Source organism: Crinia signifera, chromosome 12, assembly GCF_055691185.1.
Source record: "Crinia signifera chromosome 12, ASM5569118v1, whole genome shotgun sequence".
NCBI classification, from domain to species: domain Eukaryota; kingdom Metazoa; phylum Chordata; class Amphibia; order Anura; family Myobatrachidae; genus Crinia; species Crinia signifera.
The window spans coordinates 11,230,422-11,253,173 of record NC_139228.1 but is presented as its reverse complement, the minus strand read 5'-3'; the positions used below and the strand labels follow the sequence as shown (position 1 = coordinate 11,253,173).

The 22,752-nt window shown below is 46.1% G+C and overlaps 2 protein-coding genes across 10 annotated transcripts in view; one reads left to right on the top strand and one right to left on the bottom strand.

The window, feature by feature from the left end:
• Window positions 1-1,228, top strand: part of ARHGEF11 (Rho guanine nucleotide exchange factor 11) — a 111,981-nt gene extending 110,753 nt beyond the window's left edge. For all 7 annotated transcript variants that reach the window (XM_083166334.1, XM_083166332.1, XM_083166328.1 and 4 more), the window contains one exon: window positions 111-1,228. In XM_083166334.1, coding sequence (XP_083022460.1) covers window positions 111-160 — 50 coding nt within the window. In that variant the 3' untranslated portion in view covers window positions 161-1,228. The remainder of the gene's footprint in view (window positions 1-110) is intronic.
• LRRC71 (leucine rich repeat containing 71) lies at window positions 1,114-20,757 on the bottom strand. Of its 3 annotated transcripts, none has more exons than XM_083166335.1 (17): window positions 20,590-20,757; window positions 18,662-18,756; window positions 15,406-15,441; window positions 12,857-12,991; window positions 9,416-9,538; window positions 8,835-8,910; window positions 8,677-8,751; window positions 8,395-8,463; window positions 7,805-7,964; window positions 7,311-7,394; window positions 7,146-7,235; window positions 6,699-6,836; window positions 5,828-5,936; window positions 5,550-5,632; window positions 4,253-4,364; window positions 3,248-3,369; window positions 1,114-1,624 (listed from the first exon to the last, which is right to left on the bottom strand). In XM_083166335.1, exons 1-17 carry the CDS (start codon window positions 20,685-20,687, stop codon window positions 1,517-1,519), a joined length of 1,713 nt encoding a protein of 570 aa, XP_083022461.1. In that variant the 5' UTR covers window positions 20,688-20,757; the 3' UTR covers window positions 1,114-1,516. The 3 variants fall into 3 exon arrangements, with proteins under 3 accessions (XP_083022461.1, XP_083022462.1, XP_083022463.1); XM_083166336.1 differs by having other exon boundaries at window positions 4,253-4,361; XM_083166337.1 differs by lacking the exon at window positions 20,590-20,757 and adding an exon at window positions 18,858-19,005.
• Between the last annotated feature and the right edge of the window lie 1,995 nt (window positions 20,758-22,752).

Below are 22,752 nucleotides of genomic sequence, written 5' to 3'. Positions count from 1 at the left end.
GTTGTTTACTGTGGGTTACCACTGCCTAGTGCACATATTCATTTAAATCATTTACAGTACTTTGTGTAATACGCGGTTATTAATTCCGATCTGTTTTATTCCCCTCTCAGGCCTTACAGATCCACCAGACGGTGCTTTAAACTTTACCCTGGGCCTTTAACGTTGTGCATGGACGCCAAAAAAACCTCGCTAGGATCTCTACCACTACTCTCCTCCCCCCCTCCTCCTGTCTGTACAGACTTCTAGCAGGGGGATGGGGGGGTGGGACGCTTGAGGTGCAGAGTTGACGTCTGCCAGCTTAGTACATAGGCACTTTACAGTTGAGGCCTGTATTTAAACAGCCAAACTTTGGAGAGCACGGAAAAAAACGACTTTTGGAAATTGAAAAGAAAACAAAAAAAAAAAAACTGGAATTATTTTTAAAGGAAAAAAACAAAAACAAAGCATGTTAGCTTGAAAAATGAAATATAAATATATATATATAAAAATATGTATAGTTATATACCTATTTAAAACCGAAAAGACAAAATACCTACATTATCGCGGAATTGGTTTCTAACAAGACAAGTGGGAGTTTTTTGCGCCCCCTAACCCCTGGAATACGCATGCTGTCGCTCTACCATTTGAATGGCCCTTGCTGAGACCACTTGTGGATGGTTCTATGGTGGGGACACAATGTCTGGCTTGTGTTATCCCTCTGCACTGTGGACAGTCTGTAGAAAATGCACTATTTCCAATGACAAGAGGAGCCCCATGTATCGGCAACATGGATGCTACTCTTTCTATCTTTTTTTTTTTGTTTATTATAAATATGTATGTACGTGCATTTTTTTTTTTTTTTTTTTTTTTTGTATATAGTTTTTTTTTTTTTTTTCTGCCCTCTCTTCCAACTTGTAATAAAACTGGCTTTTTACCACTGGTGTCTTTCATCCACGTTGATGATAGAGGCTGCAGGTACTGAACGGATTTCTAGATTTTGAAGCAAAGCATCATTGAATGCAGGGGGTGTGGCCACAATCTGGGGGCGTGGTTGTGCCCCCAAAGGCCAAGATGGTCAGTTATTGCAGTTCTTTTCAGCCAACACCCTGTAGTCTCCCAATGTATGCAGGCACCTTCTGTATCTTATAAATGGACAATAGTTTATCCACCGCTGTACATTAAATGTAAATAACATGTTTGTTTTCACCTCGTTCTGGATCAATGCAATTAGAATTTATCAAAGGTTGAACTGAATAGACTTGTGTCGTTCTTTACGCTCTATAAAGTGAATTTATCAGTATGGGATCTTATACAGATGTATTTTAATTACTAAGAACTATTTGTTATAAAGACAGTTTGCTCCTCAAATTTAGGGGACAACTCAGATGGGAGTTAGCAAATACAGACATATGTGGCAATGGGCACAGTCCATGTAATATAAGTATAGTGGGTGATTCCATGGTTCCGCATAGAGCGGCTGAGCTGTGGTGTGCGTTTGTCCTTCACAGGATAATACTGAGGTCTCCGATCCCCCCCCTCACAGGGGCTGCTCATCTTCAGACCTGGAGGAATTGATTGGGTCTCTAGGCAGCATTAGATCCTGGAGCCTTGCATGGGTGGCGCAGTCATCAGAGAAGTTGTTCTTCTACAGAGAAGGGAAGATGGGTCATTGCGGATTTATATTGGAATCGTTTGCCTAAACGTAATACAATGGTAACACTTCTACTCTCTGCAAGCAATATCTTACATTTCATGGGGAGGAATTGCAGAATAAAAAGGATTTATGATACATCTGCTTACAGATAGCAGTCATGGTGTCTGCAGCAGACCTTGGTCTCCGGTCCGATCCGCACAGGACTGCATTTCAGGAGCACCTGATTACTCAGCCCGATCGGTCAGAGTTCGGTGTCATGTGACCAAACGCACAAGTGTATGTCCACCCACCCCAATGACAGCACACCATTAAACTGAAACTGGTTTTATTGGGACTGTTCATGGACCTTGTTCTAATACACACACAAAACGCAGGGAAGTTCACAGAGTTGAGCGTGGATCTCTCGCACAGCAGCCCACCCCCCATGTTTGCCGAATTTACCCGCAGCCTTGGATGTGGGGACCAAATCATTCAATGGTCGTCGATTTATCGAATGATTTGGAACGAGCACGCAAAACTATGACACTCTCAGGTCTCTTAACTTTGTGTGTTCCCTATACGGGAAGAGGGTGGAAGACATCCGGTAATATCAGCTGCCGGCCCTTGGCAGCCGCCTCACTGCCTAATTCCCATGGGACACCCATGAAATTTTAGGAGTGCTCATGGGCGCGTAATTAGCGGTTCTCAACCTCCATTCTGAAGTTCTGCCAACAGGTCGTGTTTTCAGGATTCTGTCTGTGGCCTAGTTACTGACCGCTGCCATAGATTATAGCACCTGTGCATGATTTAACGCCATCCACACACCTTGTTGGTGGTACCTGTGGCCTGGCGTTGGAAACCTCTTCCATGAGAGGCTGAATTGTGTCTTATGTTGGTCTGTATATAACATGTGGAAACTACTGAGGAAGAGAGGGATCTAGGTGTCACTATTTCAGGGGACTTAAAAGCAGGTAGGCAATGTAACAAAGCAATAAAGAAGGCAAGTCAGATGCTTGGTTGCATAGGGAGAGGTATCAGCAGTAGAAAGAAAGAAGTAATAATGCCACTGTATAGGTCATTGGTACGGCCTCATCTAGAGTATTGTGTTCAGTTCTGGAGGCCATATCTCCAGCAGGATATAAATACATTAGAGACTGTACAAAGAAGAGCAACTAAAATGGTGCATGGCCTACGTCACAACATTTACCCAGGAAATACTAAAAGATCTTAATATGTATACTTTACAGCAGAGAAGGGAAAGGGGGAGACATGATAGAAACTTTCAAATATATCAAGGGTTTTAACAAGGTACAGGTGGGAGACATTCTTCACAGGAAGAAGAGCAGCAGAACACGAGGACATGCACTGACACTAGAGGGAGGAAGATTCAGGGGAAATGTGAGGAAGAATTACTTCACAGATAGAGTAGTAGATAAGTGGAATAGCCTACCATCAGAGGTGGTAGACGCAAATACAGTAGTACAATTTAAACATGCTTGGGATAGGCATATTGATATCCTTACAAAAAAAATAAGGATCAAATATGGTTTGAGGTAACATGTTTAAAAAAAGGGGCAGACTAAATGGGCCAAGTGGTTCTCATCTGCCGTCACATTCTATGTACACAGTTCTCACCCCCACACACAGCCGCATCAGTCCTGTGTGGCTCTTGGTGCCGGGAATTGGCTTGGTCTCCTGTATTTGTGTCTCCATTGCCGTCACAAAGCCTTTCAGTCCCTCCTCTGTGATCTTGTTCCCTGCAAATCGGAATGTTATAGAACATTTATAGAAGACCTGTGGTATATATCAGTATAGGTGACACATGTCTGCTGTATTAGTTATCATCTTACGGTGTAGGCTCCGAGTCTGCGGTAGATCCCAAACTGAATGGGGCTAGAAATGTCTGGTAGGGAGACTGATGTGTAAGACTCTGATGGAGAGACAGCACTTACACAGATTTCCAATTTGTGCACTGAGTGATATACAGATAGAGTGAGAGATATAGATAAAGTAAGGACAGCACCCTCATATTTTACACTATAGCAAGCGCACACTGCAAGCTGATCCCTATAGTTATAATCAGTTGGGTTTCACCTTTTAATTGAATTGTGTGCAGGGTAACCATGTAAATAAGTATTGTATGGTTTTAATTGCATGGGTTCCTTCACGCAAGTACAGTCTCACTGCAGGTGACCGTACATCTGCTCCAGCATGCTGGGATTGGTGGAACAGCATCACCTACGTCGGACAGGAGGTAAGATAGGGACCGATCAGGGTCACCTTGTCCTCGTGGAGGAGTTTACCGAATGTGATTAGTAATAAATGTATCTTTATACCACGTCTATAACTGAGCATTGCACGACTTTTGGTAATATTAGTCTATTTTGTATACACTACAGCCCTGTCTGTCAGGAATCTAGAGGACTCCTTTCACATCGCAATGCCGGGTCAGAGCCGTGATTGAGATCCATCTGGCGCTATCACACTGAACCCGGGTTTAACCCTTCTTATAACCTAGTCCTAGGTCAAATTTTTGGGTTGTTCAACTGGGGTTATAAGCCGTGGTGCTTTCACACCGCACCTTGACCTGTGTGGACACGTTAGTGCAATGGTACATTGCCTCGCATTCATCTCACTTACGTGAAAGGTTCAAGCTGATCAGAACTTTGTTTCCTGAGAGAAATACTTTCCCGTGACGAAATTCCGCTGCTTCCAGTAACGGGTTGGACACCTCTGTGGGCTCCACTTGCTGCTAAGCACAGGAATAATTGTAGAGATATAACACAATATCGCATTTACTTCATAACTGATATAAAGGGACATGGGCCCAATCTATTTGGCTTTAAAACCGCTTCATAAGTTTCCTATTATACCGCTACATAAATCCGAGATTGGGTGGGGGTCTCCAATAAAACTATGTTTCTGAACGCCAATCCTCAGGAACCCCTAACGGTGAATGTGTTCCAGATCTCCTAGACCAGGCATGTCCAACGTTGGCCCTCCAGATGTTTTGAAACTACACATTCCAGCATGCTTTGCAATAGTTTTAGCATTCTCTAATAGCAAAACGGTGGCAAAGCATGCTGGGATGTGTAGTTTCAAAACATCTGGAGGGCCAACGTTGGACATGCCTGTCCTAGATGGTACTGGCTGACTTTAAAATAGATCCATAGTAGGTAGAGGTAATTATTTTAGTAGTTATGTTTAGGAGAACCTGCACCGTTAGAAGCCCTGAACGCTGGTGTTGGAAATCACTGGCAGGGCTGCCGACAGGGGGGTGCTGTGGGTACAGCTGTCCTAGGCTCCACTCCGCTGTGCTGCCTGCTTCTTCAATGCAGGATGCTGGCGGCCAATTAAAATGCTGCACCTGCTTTTGAGCCAATCAGAGCTTGTGTACCGTTAGCCAATCAGAGCTAACTTAACAGAGATGATTTATATATGAGGTAGGGTCTTCCAATATAAAACTATGGCTGTATGAGGTAGGGTCTGCCATAATAATAGTTTAAGGGGGGTATTCAATGTTCGGGTCACGGCAGACGAGCTTGCTCGCCTGCCGTGACCCAGTCCCGTTCTCGGTCAGCTCGACCGAAAACATGCAGGCGGGATTCAATGTCCCGCCTGCAGCGGGGCGAGAAGGGGGCGTGGCCGCGAGTTGCGGCCGGGAAGTGACGAGCTGCAGCCGGCAGCTCGTCACTTCCCGGCTGTTCTCGGCAGAACGAGCCCGACAGCTAGAGATGTCGGGCTCGTTCTGACAGGAAACCCTGTTCAATGCTGTCGGGGAAGACAGCATTAAATAGGGCCCGTCGAGCATCTCCCCCACGGGAGATGCTCGACGGAGATTGAATATCCCCCTATGTCTTTATTCAGGTCTCCCATCAAATTGACACATCAGTGGAAACCCCATCCCAGCTAGAACCTCATTCCTGCCCCAGCATACCTCTTGCTCTGACATTGGAGCCCTCTTGGTGGCAGATTTCACGCCTTTTCCACGCGAGCCTTTTTGCTCAGCATTGGCCAATTCTGTAAGATAATGACACGTATATAATTGAAGAAGATTTAGAAGCGTCCGCTCTTCATCATCCGAGCTTTTGATAACAGCAGAGATAGGCCTCTAGCCATAACATAGGCCAGATGTATTTTCCTGCCCCAACGTAACATAATCCCAGGACGTATCATCGTGATATAAAAGTATCCTGGTCCACCTGACTGACTTACGTTTTTTGGCTGCTTTGGGGTCCTCTTTCTTCCCTGACTGTGTCCCCACACCGGGGGTACCATTTGTCCCATTGCTGACCGTAGTTCTCTCCTCCTTTTTCTGGGGCTCCTGGGACAAACACTTTATTAGTATTCTCTCAGACTGAATCAATGCAAGAGGCAGAAAAGTTTGTATATGTTCCGTAATAGAATATCGAAAATTAAATGTATTCCCATTAGAGGATCATCAGTACCTTCCACTGTGGCAGATTTAACCACAACTCCCATTTCCTACTTATTTTCTAATTAACGTAACCTAGTCTGGATTATTTAATCCTTTAATTTGGTCCCGAATCAACAATTTGATTTTGATTTGTTGTGAGAGGCCTGAGCATGTAACAATGGTTCTGAGAGTTACTGGACACACCGGATCATATCGGAGCGCCGACTGACTGTGACCTGCGGTCGGGTACTTTACCTCTCTGTCATCTGAGAACCTAAAACTAGATTGCTAGCTTGGTTGGGCTAGGAAAATGTGCCTCAAAAATCCTCAGCACATGCCTTTATTATGCCAATTCCTATCTCTCGCTATCTGAGCTCACTTTTCTAACTAAGGATCATCTGAGATCCCGGGATCGCTGACAGTCAGTCATGAGCTGCTAGATCAGTAAATAGAGTACAGAATCAGGGGAATATGCTCCAGGACGTTCTGCTATTTCACTATTCTGGCTTCCTTCATTGAACGTCATTTAGAAATGCCCGTCTCACCAGTTCCATGAGTGGTCAGTTCCAGTAGGGCATTATGTTGGAAGGTGTGATGCGCATGTATAGTTAGAAGCCACGTTTTACCACGGATGACGCTGAGCCGATACGGAGGAGCCGGGTGAATTACCTTCTCCTTATCTTTCTTCTTGATGACAGTCTGTTTAGCCTTCACAGAGTGGCTCTTGTCTGCTTTATCCACAGATGCGGTGCTCGGGTGGGTGGCCAATCGCTCACTCTTGGAATCAGTGGGCCTTGATGTGGGCGGCTAGGAAATGAACAAAATAAGCTTTTTAGAATGTCCTGTTGCGCTGAATGACCTGTTCGTGCAGATTATCAGCGACTACGACCGCTGGGTCTTCGCCATTAATTCAACACCCAACTCTACACCGATCTGCAGAGGGAGCGGTTACGGAGGGAGATAGAATGATGGGTGTAGAGAAATTCTATTGTGCATTCTGGAAGAAAGAAGCCATGGTGAATGGTTGTGCATCTGATGTACAGTGTCAGTAACCCCGGGTGGGAGTAATATCTGTACAGATGAGAGCTATACATAACGGTTATTATTGAGTCTCACCGATCTGGGCTGCTCCAGCGTCCCCATCTCCATTACCAGTCGCCTTCTCTCCACAATCTCCGCGTGCGTCAATGAGAAACGTCCCAGCACCTAACCAAGAACACGTCATTGCATTATATGACTCTCACAGGACAGCATAACAGGATGACCCGGGTGCTCACCCACCTCAGCCAGCGCCGACGCTCCCTGGTCTCCGATCTGGTTGCCTGATAGATTGAGGGTGAGCAGAGAGCGGTTCAGTCTTAAGGCCTGAAGAGTAGAACACAACTGATCAGCAGGTAAACGGCCCGAGTACTAGCGGCTCACTGATATAAGATACGCTGATTAGTAACCGCATCTGTAACAAAGGGCCATCTTATAATGTGGCTGCAGATAGTCATCGCCATCAACTGAATAACCCCCTCATGTGACCCCTTCACATAGTCCATGCTTCCAGGTCACTCGTTCCGCATTAGGACAGCTGGGCGGCTGTAGTGTGAGGAGGACACTGACATTGGACCAAATTCAGGTTTGTTAGCATAGCAAAATAGCACACAATTGGGCAAAGTCCTATTGCACTGCAGGTGGGGCAGATGTAGCAGGTGCAGATAGATCTGTCCCACCTGCAGTGCAGCATGGTTTTGCTTTATGAGGGGTTTCCCAGCTGCAGCCTTCCTCACCTGTGCAATGTAACCTGCGCCCAGGTCTGTGATGTGGTTGTAGCTGAGGACCAGGGAAGACAAGGCTTTGTTGGTCATCTTCAGGTTCTGTATGGCTTGGCTGATGAGTCGGGCCCCTTCGTCATTAATTTGGTTGTTTCTGAGGGATATATGGCCCAACCTGTATAGACGGGAACATTAAACAGAGGCCTCCATAAAGGCATCAATGCATCTTGTAGCTTTTGTTTGGCTGCATCCTACAGTAAGGGCATGTGGATCCAAACGGCAAGCCAAGATGGCCACCTCATAGTCGCAAATGCACCGGTTTGGAGGGAAATTACTTTCAGGTACTCAAACACTGGTGCAGATGGTGAGGCACATTTGCTACTTAAACTGAGCTTGTGACCTCTTCGGCACATAGTATGTACAGGTTGCAAAGTGCCAGGGGCGTTGTACATATTTTGGCCAAGATTAACCATTCCCCTAACAGGCCGTATCACACAGTAGAAACCATCATGGCTGACCCACAGAATTACTCATGTACCTACAGACGCAGTACAGTAACATTACAGCTTATAAATATGGCGCAGTATTCTGATTACGTCACTCACGCTAAATCATCCGAGATTAGCTTGTGGTATGATTGGAATGCCAGCGGGTTCCCCTCCAGTGCCATTATCCTGGTTAGGGAAGACAAAACAATGTTAGGTTTATTTTATAAAAATATACAAACTTTTCATTAAAAGGGAGATTTAGCTTGGAGAGAGATAAAGTAATTACCGGAATCTGGATGGCGTGCGCACAATTTATATTACAAATGGCGTCACCGCTAATTTCTTTTCCAGATGGCGCCACTGGTAATTTCTAGGACAAACGGCGCCATCGGCTCTCACCTGACGTTAGGACACTGCTGCAGGATGGCCAGGAAGGAGGAGAAGGTGCCGTCTGTGAGGCCGACGTTCCACAGGCTGTTAGAATAACGACACGTTATAGGACACCAGGACTATGTGCTTGTAGTCAGGACCGCAGGACAACATGGACGCCACCTCACCTGATCTTGTGGAGGCTGGTGACCGCCGGCAGACACTTAGCGAATACTCCCATCATTTTATCATCGATCTTCCACCCTGTGATTACAGACATTGTGTTGTCAGAGCCACAGGAGCCCATTACCTGGTGTTACGGGTAGTCGCTTGTACACAGCGATAGCACCCATAGTGCCATTTGTGTATTACCCCCCACATACCCCGAGATACCCAGTAACCATCTCATCACATCATTACCAGCAAGGCCTGTAAACGTGGGCATCCTCCAACTGACATAACAGGCACAGATGTGGGGCAAGCAGCGAATGGAGAACACATGTGTACTTTGGCCACCCAGATAGGATCAGTTTCCCATATTCCCTGCCACATGCACTCGCTGAAACATACAAACTCTACACAGATTGACCATGACTGGGAATGGAACTCCTAACAGTGCTAGGAGGCAGCAATGCTAACCACTAGGCCACCCATGTTACCGTTGTATATTTGATTATAGTTTAAATGCCCAAATTATTTACTTTTGTCTATACTCAGTAAAATAATGTTCTCTATCAAATGATAAAGGGGAAATCAACCCATCGGTCACCTCTGATGGCTATTTCCTGGACGGACGATCCGTCTTCGCTGTCCAGCTCTACCCGGATACACGGCTTCAGAGAAGAGAGATTACTCTGACTGGCCTGGCCGTCCGATGCCCAGTCTACGTCATCTGTCGGGGGGAAACAGCAATGTATTATCACTATATGTACAATCCTCATAAAAAATACATTCATTTATCATTCAGCCTATGGGGGAGATGTATCAAAGCGGGTACTTTATCTCTCTCTCCAGACTTTGATACACTCCCCTGGTGTATGATATACAGTGGATCAGTACTGAGTAGGATGACAGAGTGCACGGACAGCCGGCAGCTGTGTTGTGTGATGATCAGTGACCTATGTCAGCTTCTATACTGGTAACTCTGCTGCGATTCTTGGAGGTGTTGGTCTCAGTGTATCGTATTAGATGGATTATTATTATTTACAGTTTCATATAGCGCAGCAGATTCCGTTACAGTGTCTTATATAGCGCAGCAGATTCCGTTACAGCGTCTTATATAGCGCAGCAGATTCCGTTACAGCGTCTTATATAGCGCAGCAGATTCAGTTACAGCGCCTTATATAGCGCAGCAGATTCCGTTACAGTGTCTTATATAGCGCAGCAGATTCCGTTACAGCGTCTTATATAGTGCAGCAGATTCCGTTACAGTGCCTTATATAGCGCAGCAGATTCCGTTACAGGGTCTTATATAGCGCAGCAGATTCCGTTACAGTGTCTTATATAGCGCAGCAGATTCCGTTACAGCGTCTTATATAGCGCAGCAGATTCCGTTACAGCATCTTATATAGCGCAGCAGATTCAGTTACAGTGCCTTATATAGCGCAGCAGATTCCGTTACAGGGTCTTATATAGCGCAGCAGATTCCGTTACAGCGTCTTATATAGCGCAGCAGATTCCGTTACAGCGTCTTATATAGCGCAGCAGATTCCGTTACAGGGTCTTATATAGCGCAGCAGATTCCGTTACAGGGTCTTATATAGCGCAGCAGATTCCGTTACAGGGTCTTATATAGCGCAGCAGATTCCGTTACAGGGTCTTATATAGCGCAGCAGATTCCGTTACAGGGTCTTATATAGCGCAGCAGATTCCGTTACAGTGTCTTATATAGCGCAGCAGATTCAGTTACAGTGCCTTATATAGCGCAGCAGATTCCGTTACAGTGTCTTATATAGCGCAGCAGATTCCGTTACAGTGTCTTATATAGCGCAGCAGATTCCGTCACAGCGTCTTATATAGTGCAGCAGATTCCGTTACACTGTATTATATAGCGCAGTAGATTCCGTTACAGTGCCTTATATAGCGCAGTAGATTCCGTTACAGTGCCTTATATAGCGCAGCAGATTCCGTTACAGTGCCTTATATAGCGCAGCAGATTCCGTTACAGTGCCTTATATAGCGCAGCAGATTCCGTTACAGGATCTTATATAACGCAGCAGATTCCGTTACAGGGTCTTATATAGCGCAGCAGATTCCGTTACAGGGGCAGATGTATTAAGCTTTAACAAGAGATAAATCTAAGGGTGATAAGGAGAGATGAACGTCCAGCCAATCACATTCTAACTGCCATGTTACAGGCTGTGTTAGAAAAAAGTTAGGAGCTGATTGGCTGAATGTTTATCTCTCCTTATCGCCCTTCCATTTATCTCTTGTTAAGGCTTAATACATCTGCCCCACAGTGTCTTATATAACGCAGCAGATTCCGTTACAGCGTCTTATATAGTGCAGCAGATTCCGTTAGTGTCTTATATAGCGCAGCAGTTTCCGTTACAGCGTCTTATATAGCGCAGCAGTTTCCGTTACAGCGTCTTATATAGCGCAGCAGTTTCCGTTACAGCGTCTTATATAGCGCAGCAGATTCCGTTACAGCGTCTTATATAGCGCAGCAGATTCCGTTACAGCGTCTTATATAGCGCAGCAGATTCCGTTACAGCGTCTTATATAGCGCAGCAGATTCCGTTACAGTGTCTTATATAGCGCAGCAGATTCCGTTACAGTGTCTTATATAGCGCAGCAGATTCCGTTACAGTGTCTTATATAGCGCAGCAGATTCCGTTACAGTGTCTTATATAGCGCAGCAGATTCCATTACAGTGACTTATATAGCGCAGCAGATTCCGTTACAGCGTCTTATATAGCGCAGCAGATTCCGTTACAGCGTCTTATATAGCGCAGCAGATTCCGTTAGTGTCTTATATAGCGCAGCAGATTCTGTTAGTGTCTTATATAGCGCAGCAGTTTCCGTTACAGCGTCTTATATAGCGCAGCAGATTCCGTTACAGCGTCTTATATAGCGCAGCATATTCCGTTACAGCGTCTTATATAGCGCAGCAGATTCCGTTACAGCGTCTTATATAGCGCAGCAGATTCCGTTACAGTGTCTTATATAGCGCAGCAGATTCTGTTAGTGTCTTATATAGCGCAGCAGTTTCCGTTACAGCGTCTTATATAGCGCAGCAGATTCCGTTACAGTGTCTTATATAGCGCAGCAGATTCCGTTACAGTGTCTTATATAGCGCAGAAGATTCCGTTACAGTGTCTTATATAGCGCAGCAAATTCCGTTACAGTGTCTTATATAGCGCAGCAGATTCTGTTAGTGTCTTATATAGCGCAACAGATTCCGTTACAGCGTCTTATATAGCGCAGCAGATTCCGTTACAGTGTCTTATATAGCGCAGCAGATTCCGTTACAGTGTCTTATATAGCGCAGCAGATTCTGTTACAGTGTCTTATATAGCACAGCAGATTCCGTTACAGCGTCTTATATAGCGCAGCAGATTCCGTTACAGCGTCTTATATAGCGCAGTAGATTCCGTTACAGTGTCTTATATAGCGCAGTAGATTCCGTTACAGTGTCTTATATAGCGCAGCAGATTCCGTTAGTGTCTTATATAGCGCAGCAGATTCCGTTACAGTGTCTTATATAGCGCGGCAGATTCCGTTGCGCTTTATAATAGTACACACAATTTAGACAGCGCAGACTGGACACAATTAATCAATCAATGAGTCTGCGCTGTCTAAATTGTGTGTATCTTTTGGCCTTTTTTGGTGTAGGAAGGGCCGAGTATCCCTTCCAAGACAGCAGCAAGGACAACTGTTAGTGTTTTTTTTTTTTCCTGCGCCTGGTTTATAGTTATTTCTGTTGCTTTATAATAGTAGACGGTGATAAAACAAACTGGGTAACAGCAGACAGACTTGGAGCCCTCTTATGACCATTGGACAGAAAGGTGGGGAATCGGAGGAATGGATTATTTGGTCCCCAATGTTGGCAGGCGTGTAACTATCTGTTCACAAAATATATTCTACCCAATAAAAAATGCCAGTAAATACATATAAAGTCATCATTCTAAGCAAAATAAAAAAAAATTGTCATAAACAACCCACCGTTTGTTTCCCCATGTGTAGGCTGACATGTAAAACTGAAGCTCACCAAAGCCATGTTTTTCGGATATCGGCGTGCTGGGCGGATGCAGGCGGGTGACCACTTTAGGAATTTCCGTGTAACCTGCGCGGCTGCAGAGCTCGGTAAAGTCCTGTTCCAGGTTACCGGTGCAATCGTAGTCCTCTGCCAGAAAGGGGCTAGGTTACAGCAGACATTACCCCTTATACACTGGTCATATTAGCACAACATCGGTGGTTTGTTATATATAGAGCAATCTAGGATTCAGTAAACACATCCATCAGGAATCCATGCACAGGGGGCTGCTCTGAGAACCTGCTAAGCCCAGGTACAATGACTTATACACAAAGAGATACAGTTTAATGATCTGTACGTAAACCAGATGGTGACAGATCTGCAAATCTAGTTCTGTGAGATCCCATGTGGTGTCCCCAACCTTCAGCAAGTCATCTGGGGGATGAAGACTGGCAGCGCTGGAGAAAACGGGTGCGTTCCCTTTGTTTTCCCGGTGTTCTGAAGCCAGCGGCTGCATAGGCATTAATTTCAGCTGCATGATTATCCCTTGGCTGCATGATTATACCTCGGTGATCCGGTGCTGCGTCCTCTGATGCAGCAGCAGATCACGGAAGCCAGCAGTATGTGGCTATTTACATGATTTGTATATGACGACACAGATGCTGTGTACCAAGATGCAGCAACTGTGCTATAACAACTTGTATGAAGAAAAATTCCCTGCGGTCAAGATGCCAGTTGACAGGTTCCCGGTTGCAGCAACCAGACTGCTGCTAGATGACCGACACCGGAACTCCGATATGGACTACCATGCCGACTCTGGTATCCCAGCAGCTGGTAAGTATTTGTGGTCTTACAGCCCAAGGTTAGGGCGGGGGTGTTAAGCTATGTACACACACTTCGTTTTGCCTGAGATTCGATTTTCTATTAGATTTGGCATTAGATCTGTACTTTTGCATTCGATTCGATTTCACAATGTACTCATTTCATTTACTGGATCGAATTTGAGATTTCCTTGGCTGCACAGTAGATTTTTCTATTCGATTTTGAGAAAACGGGAGTGCACATCGAATCGAATGCAGATAGAAAGTGTCCTAAAAACCATTCGATAAGCAAAATCGAATCGAAAACAGGGAAAAAACTAAGCGTGTGTACACAGCTTTAGGTTAAGGCACTAGGAGGATTTGGGTTAGGGTACGTAGGGAGCTCCTGCTGGGATCCTCCCTATCGCGGTGCTGGTGTCCCCCACTCAGTGGCGTAACTACCATAGGTGCAGGGGGTGCAGCTGCTATGGGGCCCAGAGCTGAAGGGGGCCCATCTTTGCTGTCAAACTAATGTTTTGCATACATTTATCACCATCAGTTGCTAAACAGGGGGCCCTTACAAACTTTTGCTATGGGGCCTATGGATATCTAGTTACGCCTCTGCCCCCACTGATGGAATCCTGTATGTTACCCTAACAATCTGATGGATGATGGTTGCCAGCAGTGGCGTAGCTACGTTTTGGGCGCCCCCCCCCCGCCGCCCTGCCAAGCACGCCGCCGCCCTGCCAAGCACCACCTCCGCCGCCCATGCAAACACCCCCCCCAATCCCCCACAGCCTTACCTATCTCGCTGGTCCTGGCGGCTCCGTTCTTCTGCTGAGGACCACCACAAAATGGCCGCCCCCATTCAGCAGGCAGTTTCAGAGTTTGTGCTATATGGGGGGTGGCCATTTTGTGGTGGTCCTCAGCAGAAGAACGGAGCTGCCCGGACCAGCGAGATAGGCAAATCTGCGGGGGATTGGGGGAGGTGTAACTATAGCACCGCAGCCCCGGCACCCCCACATGCACAGCGCCCCCCCGCGATGGCTGCGGTGCTATAGTTACGCCGCTGGTTGCCAGGTCACCTAGCTTAGGAGAAACACTAGTTATTATTATTATTATTATTATTATTATTATTATTATTATTATTATTATTATTATTATTATTATTAGCTCTACATTTTCTTTTAGAAAATTGCCAGGCTGGCATATGCTGCGTCCTGCAAGGGCTGCACAGGTGAGGGCACTAGGTAACATTCACCTAGACTTTGGGAGCTCCTATACGGGCGGCGCTCCCCGAGTTGTGTTACATGTATATACAGGGGAGTGAGCTGGCTTTATACAGCAGTCTGGTTATAACACAGTATAATTAGCATACATCTCCAGGAAGGACAGGATGCTCTGCTCCTGGACTTAGCAATCAGACATTGAGAGGTATCACCTGTGTTGAAATTAATTTCTTATAAATGAACCTGAAAAGGGGCAGACTAGATGGGCCAAGTGGTTCTGATCTGCCGTCAAACATACATCCCAACATGACCCTCTCCAGGAAGGACACATTGCTCTGCTCCTGGACTTCCCTCTAATTTATGATTCCCGTCACCTGTCTCATCAATGAACCTGTTTAAACCAGGTAATGGTAATCATAAATTAAGAGAGAAGTCCAGAAACAGAGCATTGTGTCCCCCTGGAGATGGGCATGTTGGGAGGTATGCATTAGGATATACATTGACAATTTGTAAATGGGAGATACATAGTACTTACCGACTGTCAGTAACGGTTTGTCTTGATGACCAATAGCTACAATAAATAACAAACAAACAACTCAGTGTGAATGTTACTAGTACAATACAACAACAAACAACCAACTCAGTGTGAATGTTACTAGTACAATACAACAACATACAAACAAACAAACAACTCAGTGTGGATGTTCCTAGTACAATACAACAACCAACTAGTGTGGATGTTCCTAGTACAGTACAACAACAACCAACTAGTGTGGATGTTCCTAGTACAGTACACCAACAACCAACTAGTGTGGATGTTCCTAGTACAGTACAACAACAACCAACTAGTGTGGATGTTCCTAGTACAGTACAACAACAACCAACTAGTGTGGATGTTCCTAGTACAGTACAACAACAACCAACTAGTGTGGATGTTCCTAGTACAGTACAACAACAACCAACTAGTGTGGATGTTCCTAGTACAGTACAACAACAACCAACTAGTGTGGATGTTCCTAGTACAGTACAACAACAACCAACTAGTGTGGATGTTCCTAGTACAGTACAACAACAACCAACTAGTGTGGATGTTCCTAGTACAGTACAACAACAACCAACTAGTGTGGATGTTCCTAGTACAGTACAACAACAAACAACTAGTGTGGATGTTCCTAGTACAGTACAACAACAACCACCAACTAGTGTGGATGTTCCTAGTACAGTACAACAACAACCACCAACGTGTGGATGTTCCTAGTACAATACAACAACAACCACCAACGTGTGGATGTTCCTAGTACAATACAACAACAACCACCAACGTGTGGATGTTACTAGTACAATACAACAACAACCACCAACGTGTGGATGTTACTAGTACAATACAACAACAAACAATTTAGTGTGGATGTTCCTAGTACAATATAACAATAAACAGATGGAATGTAAGTAAATAATGGATCTGTCCACAGCTAGAGAAAGTTTGGATATGAGCACGGTTATTCATTACAGGTGATGCTGCACCTGTATGTGGCTGTGAACTGAAATATAAAGCAAAACCCAGGCAAACTGGCAGCGATAGAGTGTGCCAATGTGGGCATAGTAACGCAGATATTGCTGGTAACTGAATAGTTTTACTCTTGTATAATAAGGACATACCCTCCAACATGGCCCCTTCCTCCAGGCACACAATGCTCTGCTCCTGGGCCTCTATCCCCTGCTGTATGATTGCCATCACCTGTGGCACTCACATACCTCCCAACATGACCCTCTCCAGGAGGGACAGAATGCTCTGTTTGTGGACTTCCATCTTAATTTATGATTGTCATCACCTGTTTTAAACAGGGTAATTGATAAGAAAGGTGTTTAAGCACAGGTGATGGTAATCCATAAATTAAGAAGAAAGTCCAGAAACAGAGCAATGTATCCCTCCTGGAGAGGGTCATGTTGGGAGGTATGCACTCAGCAGGTGACTGGTCCAGCTCATGGGATAGCAATCCTACACTGAGAGGGCAATGTTGGAGGGTCTGTAATAACAACATGGGGATAATGTCTTACAGTGTGTGAGGTATAGGTGTATGCAGGCAGGATAATAACAACATGGGGATAATGTCTCACAGTGTCCTAGAGGTACAGTGTCAGTGTGTGGGGTATAAGTGTATGCAGGCAGGATAATAACAACATGGAGATAATGCCTCAGAGGTGCAGTGTGAGGTATAAGTGTATGCAGGCAGGATAATAACAACATGGGGATAATGCCTCAGGGCTGCAGTGTGAGGTATAAGTGTATGCAGGCAGGATAATAACAACATGGGGATAATGTCTCAAGGCTGCAGTGTGAGGTATAAGTGTATGCAGGCAGCATAATAACAACATGGGGATAATGTCTCACAGTGTCCTAGAGGTACAGTGTCAGTGTGTGGGGTATAAGTGTATGCAGGCAGCATAATAACAACATGGGGATAATATCTCAGGGGTGCAGTGTGAGGTATAAGTGTATGCAGGTAGGATAATAACAACATGGGGATAATGCCTCAGGGCTGCAGTGTGAGGTATAAGTGTATGCAGGCAGGATAATAACAACATGGGGATTTATATTAGAGGTGCAGTGTGAGGTATAAGTGTATGCAGGCAGGATAATAACAACATGGGGATAATGCCTCAGGGCAGCAGTGTGAGGTATAAGTGTATGCAGGCTGGATAATAACAACATGGGGATTTATATCTCAGGGGTGCAGTGTGAGGTATAAGTGTATGCAGGCAGGATAATAACAACATGGGGATAATGCCTCAGGGCTGCAGTGTGAGGTATAAGTGTATGCAGGCAGGATAATAACAACATGGAGATAATGCCTCAGAGGTGCAGTGTGAGGTATAAGTGTATGCAGGCAGGATAATAACAACATGGGGATAATGCCTCAGGGCAGCAGTGTGAGGTATAAGTGTATGCAGGCTGGATAATAACAACATGGGGATTTATATCTCAGGGGTGCAGTGTAAGGTATAAGTGTATGCAGGCAGCATAATAACAACATGGGGATAATGCCTCAGGGGTGCAGTGTGAGGTATAAGTGTATGCAGGCAGCATAATAACAACATGGGGATAATATCTCAGGGGTGCAGTGTGAGGTATAAGTGTGTGCAGGCAGGATAATAACAACATGGGGATAATGCCTCAGAGGTGCAGTGTGAGGTATTATATGCAGGCAGGATAATAACAACATGGGGATAATGCCTCAGGGGTGCAGTGTAAGGTATAAGTGTATGCAGGCAGGATAATAACAACATGGGGATAATGCCTCAGGGCTGCAGTGTGAGGTATACGTGTATGCAGGCAGGATAATAACAACATGGGGATAATGCCTCAGGGCTGCAGTGTGAGGTATAAGTGTGTGCAGGCAGGATAATAACAACATGTGGATAATGCCTCAGGGGTGCAGTGTAAGGTATACGTGTATGCAGGCAGGATAATAACAACATGGGGATCATGCCTCAGAGGTGCAGTGTGAGGTATAAGTGTATGCAGGCAGGATAATAACAACATGTGGATAATGCCTCAGGGCTGCAGTGTGAGGTATAAGTGTGTGCAGGCAGCATAATAACAACATGGGGATAATGCCTCAGAGGTGCAGAGTGAGGTATAAGTGTATGCAGGCAGGATAATAACAACATGGGGATAATATCTCAGGGCAGCAGTGTGAGGTATAAGTGTGTGCAGGCAGGATAATAACAACATGGGGATAATGCCTCAGAGGTGCAGAGTGAGGTGTGGGAGCAGGGCTGGTTGGTACCTGAGTGCCTGGGGTCCTCCTCGGCGCAGTCCCTCAGTGTCCTGTCCTTTGGTGCCTTGTCCGCCTTCTTCCCCATAGCCAGGACCCTGATGACACTGTAGGAACACCGCAAGAAGTGTCAGCTCTGCAAACAAGATCTCCTGCAGCTTTCGGCACTACAAGTCCCAGCAGGCAGCACCAGGGCGGCCGGGCATACCTATACTAGTAGTTCCACAAGTGGTAAGCACAGCAGCACTGTATCGGGTAATATTATATATATATAATAAGTGGATGGAGTACTAGGTATGGCTGCCGCGGCCTCGACAGCGTCCCGTCACCACAGTAACCAGGAAAGGGTAGGCGGAAACTCAGAGACCGCCCACCAATCAGCTGCCGGGGCGGGGTTAGGGAAGCTACAGGAGCCGCGTCGCGGGCTAAGAAACGCTGAAAAAAAAAATAGGGGAGGGGCTTGGTTCCCATGTCACATGAATATTCATGATAGGATGTGGGGGCGGAGCTTGGGTGAATCGGGGCGTGGTTGTCTTGAATGGACACCAAAAGTTCGACATGTACAAAGTCGACACAAGTAAGGTCGACAGGGCAATGGTTGACACATGAAAAGGTCGACATGAGGTTTTCATATTTTTTGTGTCAATGTCAACATCTGAGCACGTGGAGACCCAATTATTGTAGCGTGTACCCTCACATGGCTTGCCATGTGGATGGTACAGCATGCAACAGTAAGATAAAGGTGAGAGAGTCGACATTTTCACAGTTTCAGCATTCAGCGGCAGGGCATGCTGGGATGTGTAGTTCCACAGAAGTTGAACACTACTGGTCTAGACAGTCATTGTCAGTACAATGAACGCATTTAGCTCTCCACTACATATATGCGATGACCCAATATCACGACACACAATCATGTTAAATAATACTCAGTGTGAGTTATATTCATCTTGCATAATGTATGAATCATGATTAATCTGGTAGTTGGATATTAAATGCTAATGAAGACAACATTAGTCTTATTATTACTGATTACTGATTGTATCATGCGCAGTGTTCTCTATAATGCCAATCACACACAGCAGATAGTGTATGGACAGACAACCATACATGTTATAACATGGCACCACGGTTAGCGCTGACCCCCGGCCAACCACGCTGAAACCTGGCTGACCATGCGGTACGGTCTGTAGCCCATAGGCCCATGACGGTAGACCATTGTCTACCGCCATCTCAGAATGGCGGTAGCCCCGGGAACCTCTGCAAAGCTGCCCTTCGCATACCCCATAGTAGTCTATGGTGGATGTGGCTGCGAGTGGAGCAGGAGAAATCAGAGATTCCCGCTGCGGTCCATCCTTAAACATTCAGGTGTTTTTCGGGAAATTAGCCCCAAATATAATCTGATAAGCTGTGTACACACGCGGTAGATATAATGCTCAGTGTCTCCTTTTCATCAGCGACCAGAGATGGTTGCCGATGAAGGGGAACCTCTGCCGGCGGTGCCGCAGAGGTAATCAGCTGGTCGCAGGTGCGACCAGCGATAAGAACGGGGCTGAAAACGGGAGCGCGCACCCGGCAATATATCACCCGGGGCACACTCCTATCACTGGCAATATGGTCGCCATCGACCATATTCCCAGCGATATCAGCCCCTATCGCAGCCGTGTGTACACAGCTTCAGAGCAGGCATGTCCAAACTATGGCCCTCCAGCTGTTGCAAAACTACAAGTCTCATCATGCCTTGCCACAGTTTTGCTATTAGGAAATGCTATAACTATGGCAAGGCATGCTGGGATGTGAGGTTTCACAACAGCTGGAGGGCCACAGTTTGGACATGCCTGATAGATGCACCCCTAGGCATGACAGAGGATAAGTATCCTATATAAAACAACCTAATGAAAAACAGACAAGAAATACATATAACAAGCAGAACTGGAGCTTACCCGGAGCCCCCGAGTGGTTGGTCCATCCACGGAACCGAGCAAAGATGACACAAGGAGGAAATAGGGATAGCCATGAATAATGCACATGGAAGGAACATGAACAGTATTGTGAGAAGTCAGAGCAATGGTGTCGGATCGACTAATGGTCAGCTGGAATACAATCATGTGTCCACCTTAGGGCTTAGGTTAAAGGTGCCCATACACAAGAAAGATTTATCTTCAGATCTGGCTGGATGGAACAAAAACATGGTTATGGATGAGTGACAGTTTGTCAGTTTTCCAGCATTTCCAAGCAAATGGTCAACTGTCATTTGCTCTCATCAATAACCAGGTTTTTGTTCCAACCAGCCAGATCCATACCTCCCAACACGACCCTCTCCAGGAGGGACAGAACGCTCTATTTCTGGACTTCCTTCTATTTCTGATGACCATCACCTGTGTTGAAACACCTTTCTTACCAATTATCCTGTTTAGGACAGGTGAAGGCAATAATAAATTAAGAAGGATGTCCAGAAACAGAGCATGGTGTCCCTCCTGGAGAGGATCATGTTGGGAGGTATGCAGATCTGAAGATAAATCTGCGTGTGTATGGCCACCTTAACACATGAGTCGACATCTTTGTCAACTTTTAGTGGTGTATGTCGTCCTTCAAACTTCATCGACCTAGCAACCATGTCCCTCGCTTTTGGCAGCATGGCATTGCTACTGATATTCTGGGTCACACTGCAGCAAGGCCAGCTAGAAACCATCGCTGATGAAGGCGAGAAATAGTTTTTAACAATATATCAGGTAATATATCTTCTAGTGTGTACCCGGCTTAAGTGCGTTTATTAAACTAAAGGTGCGTACACACGGAAAGATTTAGCAAACGATCCAATCTCGTTAACGGTTTCCTCAGAACTCCTGGACAAACGCTTTGGTGTCAAATAGTGAACGATTGTACCCATCGCTAACGATTAGTCGCTGATCTTTCTGCAGATCATCGACCTGTACCAATGACCGGCGGGTACGCGCATCGGCATCGATATTGTTCATACACACACAGGGCCGGTGCAAGGCACCGGAGCGCCCCCAGGCGGGAGGTGCACCCCGGCACTCACCTGCTCCTGGGGGGGAAGGTGTGATGCAGCTACTGCTCCACATTTGCCGGGTGATGGGCGGGCGGGGGGCACGCCGCTCAAGGTCACCTCCATCCAGGGGGTTCCCTGCTCCCAACTACCACCCTCCAGTGTTCGGCGCCCTAGGCAAATGCCTAAAGCTGCCTAGTGGTGGCGCCGGCCCTGTACACACATAACGATTTGAGCGATGGTCCTTTCAATTGGTCGGGAACAGGCAGATCTTTTGCCAAATCTATCCATGTGTACGCACCTTAATTAAAACAAAGGCAGTGCATAGTCACAGTATATTTCTTTTACAGGGGGACTATAATACCAGGGGCCCTTAATGCAAACCTGCCTACTTCTGTATACTCCTCTCCCGGAGAAGCCCAGAGAGGAGTGGGGGGCAGGACGAGGCTACTTGTCATGGGGCGGGACGAGGCAGACATCATCAAGCCCCGCCCCCACGACAGTCATCCGCGGCAATTCCTGGATTGGGGGAGGGGCTAAAATGATGCAATTTGCATCATTTTTGTCCCGCCCCTTCCCATGCACCTGTGAAAATCGATGCAGCGGTTAATGGGGGTGCTGGGGCTGCGGGGCAATGTGGGAGACTTGCCCACCTTCCCAGTGGGGCCGGGAGGGGGACCCGGTTTACGGGAGGGTAGGCAAGTATGCCTTAATGCCCACATACTGGTACGTTTGGATCTACAAATACCAGCATGCAGGGGAGGCTTGCTGGGACCTGTAGTCCACCTGTAAAAAATATGTATATATATTTTTCTAACTTTAACTGACATGCAATTAATTCCAGGACTTTGTGCTGGTTCTATGAAATACAAGACAGCAAACAGCAATGCGCAAAACACTTTCCTGTTCCCCGGGCGTTTTGGGGAGGAGCCCAGTGTCTCCCAGCTGCCAGCGCAGGCTGATCCACAGTAACGGTAGGGATTGCCATCATTGTGTTTGTTTGATTGGGCTGTGGGCCAATCAAAACACGGGGGCAGGGCTTTGCGGGTGTTGGGGGGCGGAGCTATGCTCTGTGTCCCGGCACATTTAAAAAAAA

Coding starts and splice junctions, on each gene's coding strand:
- LRRC71 (XM_083166335.1), bottom strand. CDS start 20,687: ATGTTCCTTCCATGTGCATTATTCATGGCTATCCCTATTTCCTCCTTG. Junction 7,965..8,394: donor CTAATCTCGGATGATTTAGC/GTGAGTGACGTA, acceptor CCGTCTATACAG/GTTGGGCCATATATCCCTCA. Junction 5,633..5,827: donor CCCCAAAGCAGCCAAAAAAC/GTAAGTCAGTCA, acceptor ATTATCTTACAG/AATTGGCCAATGCTGAGCAA.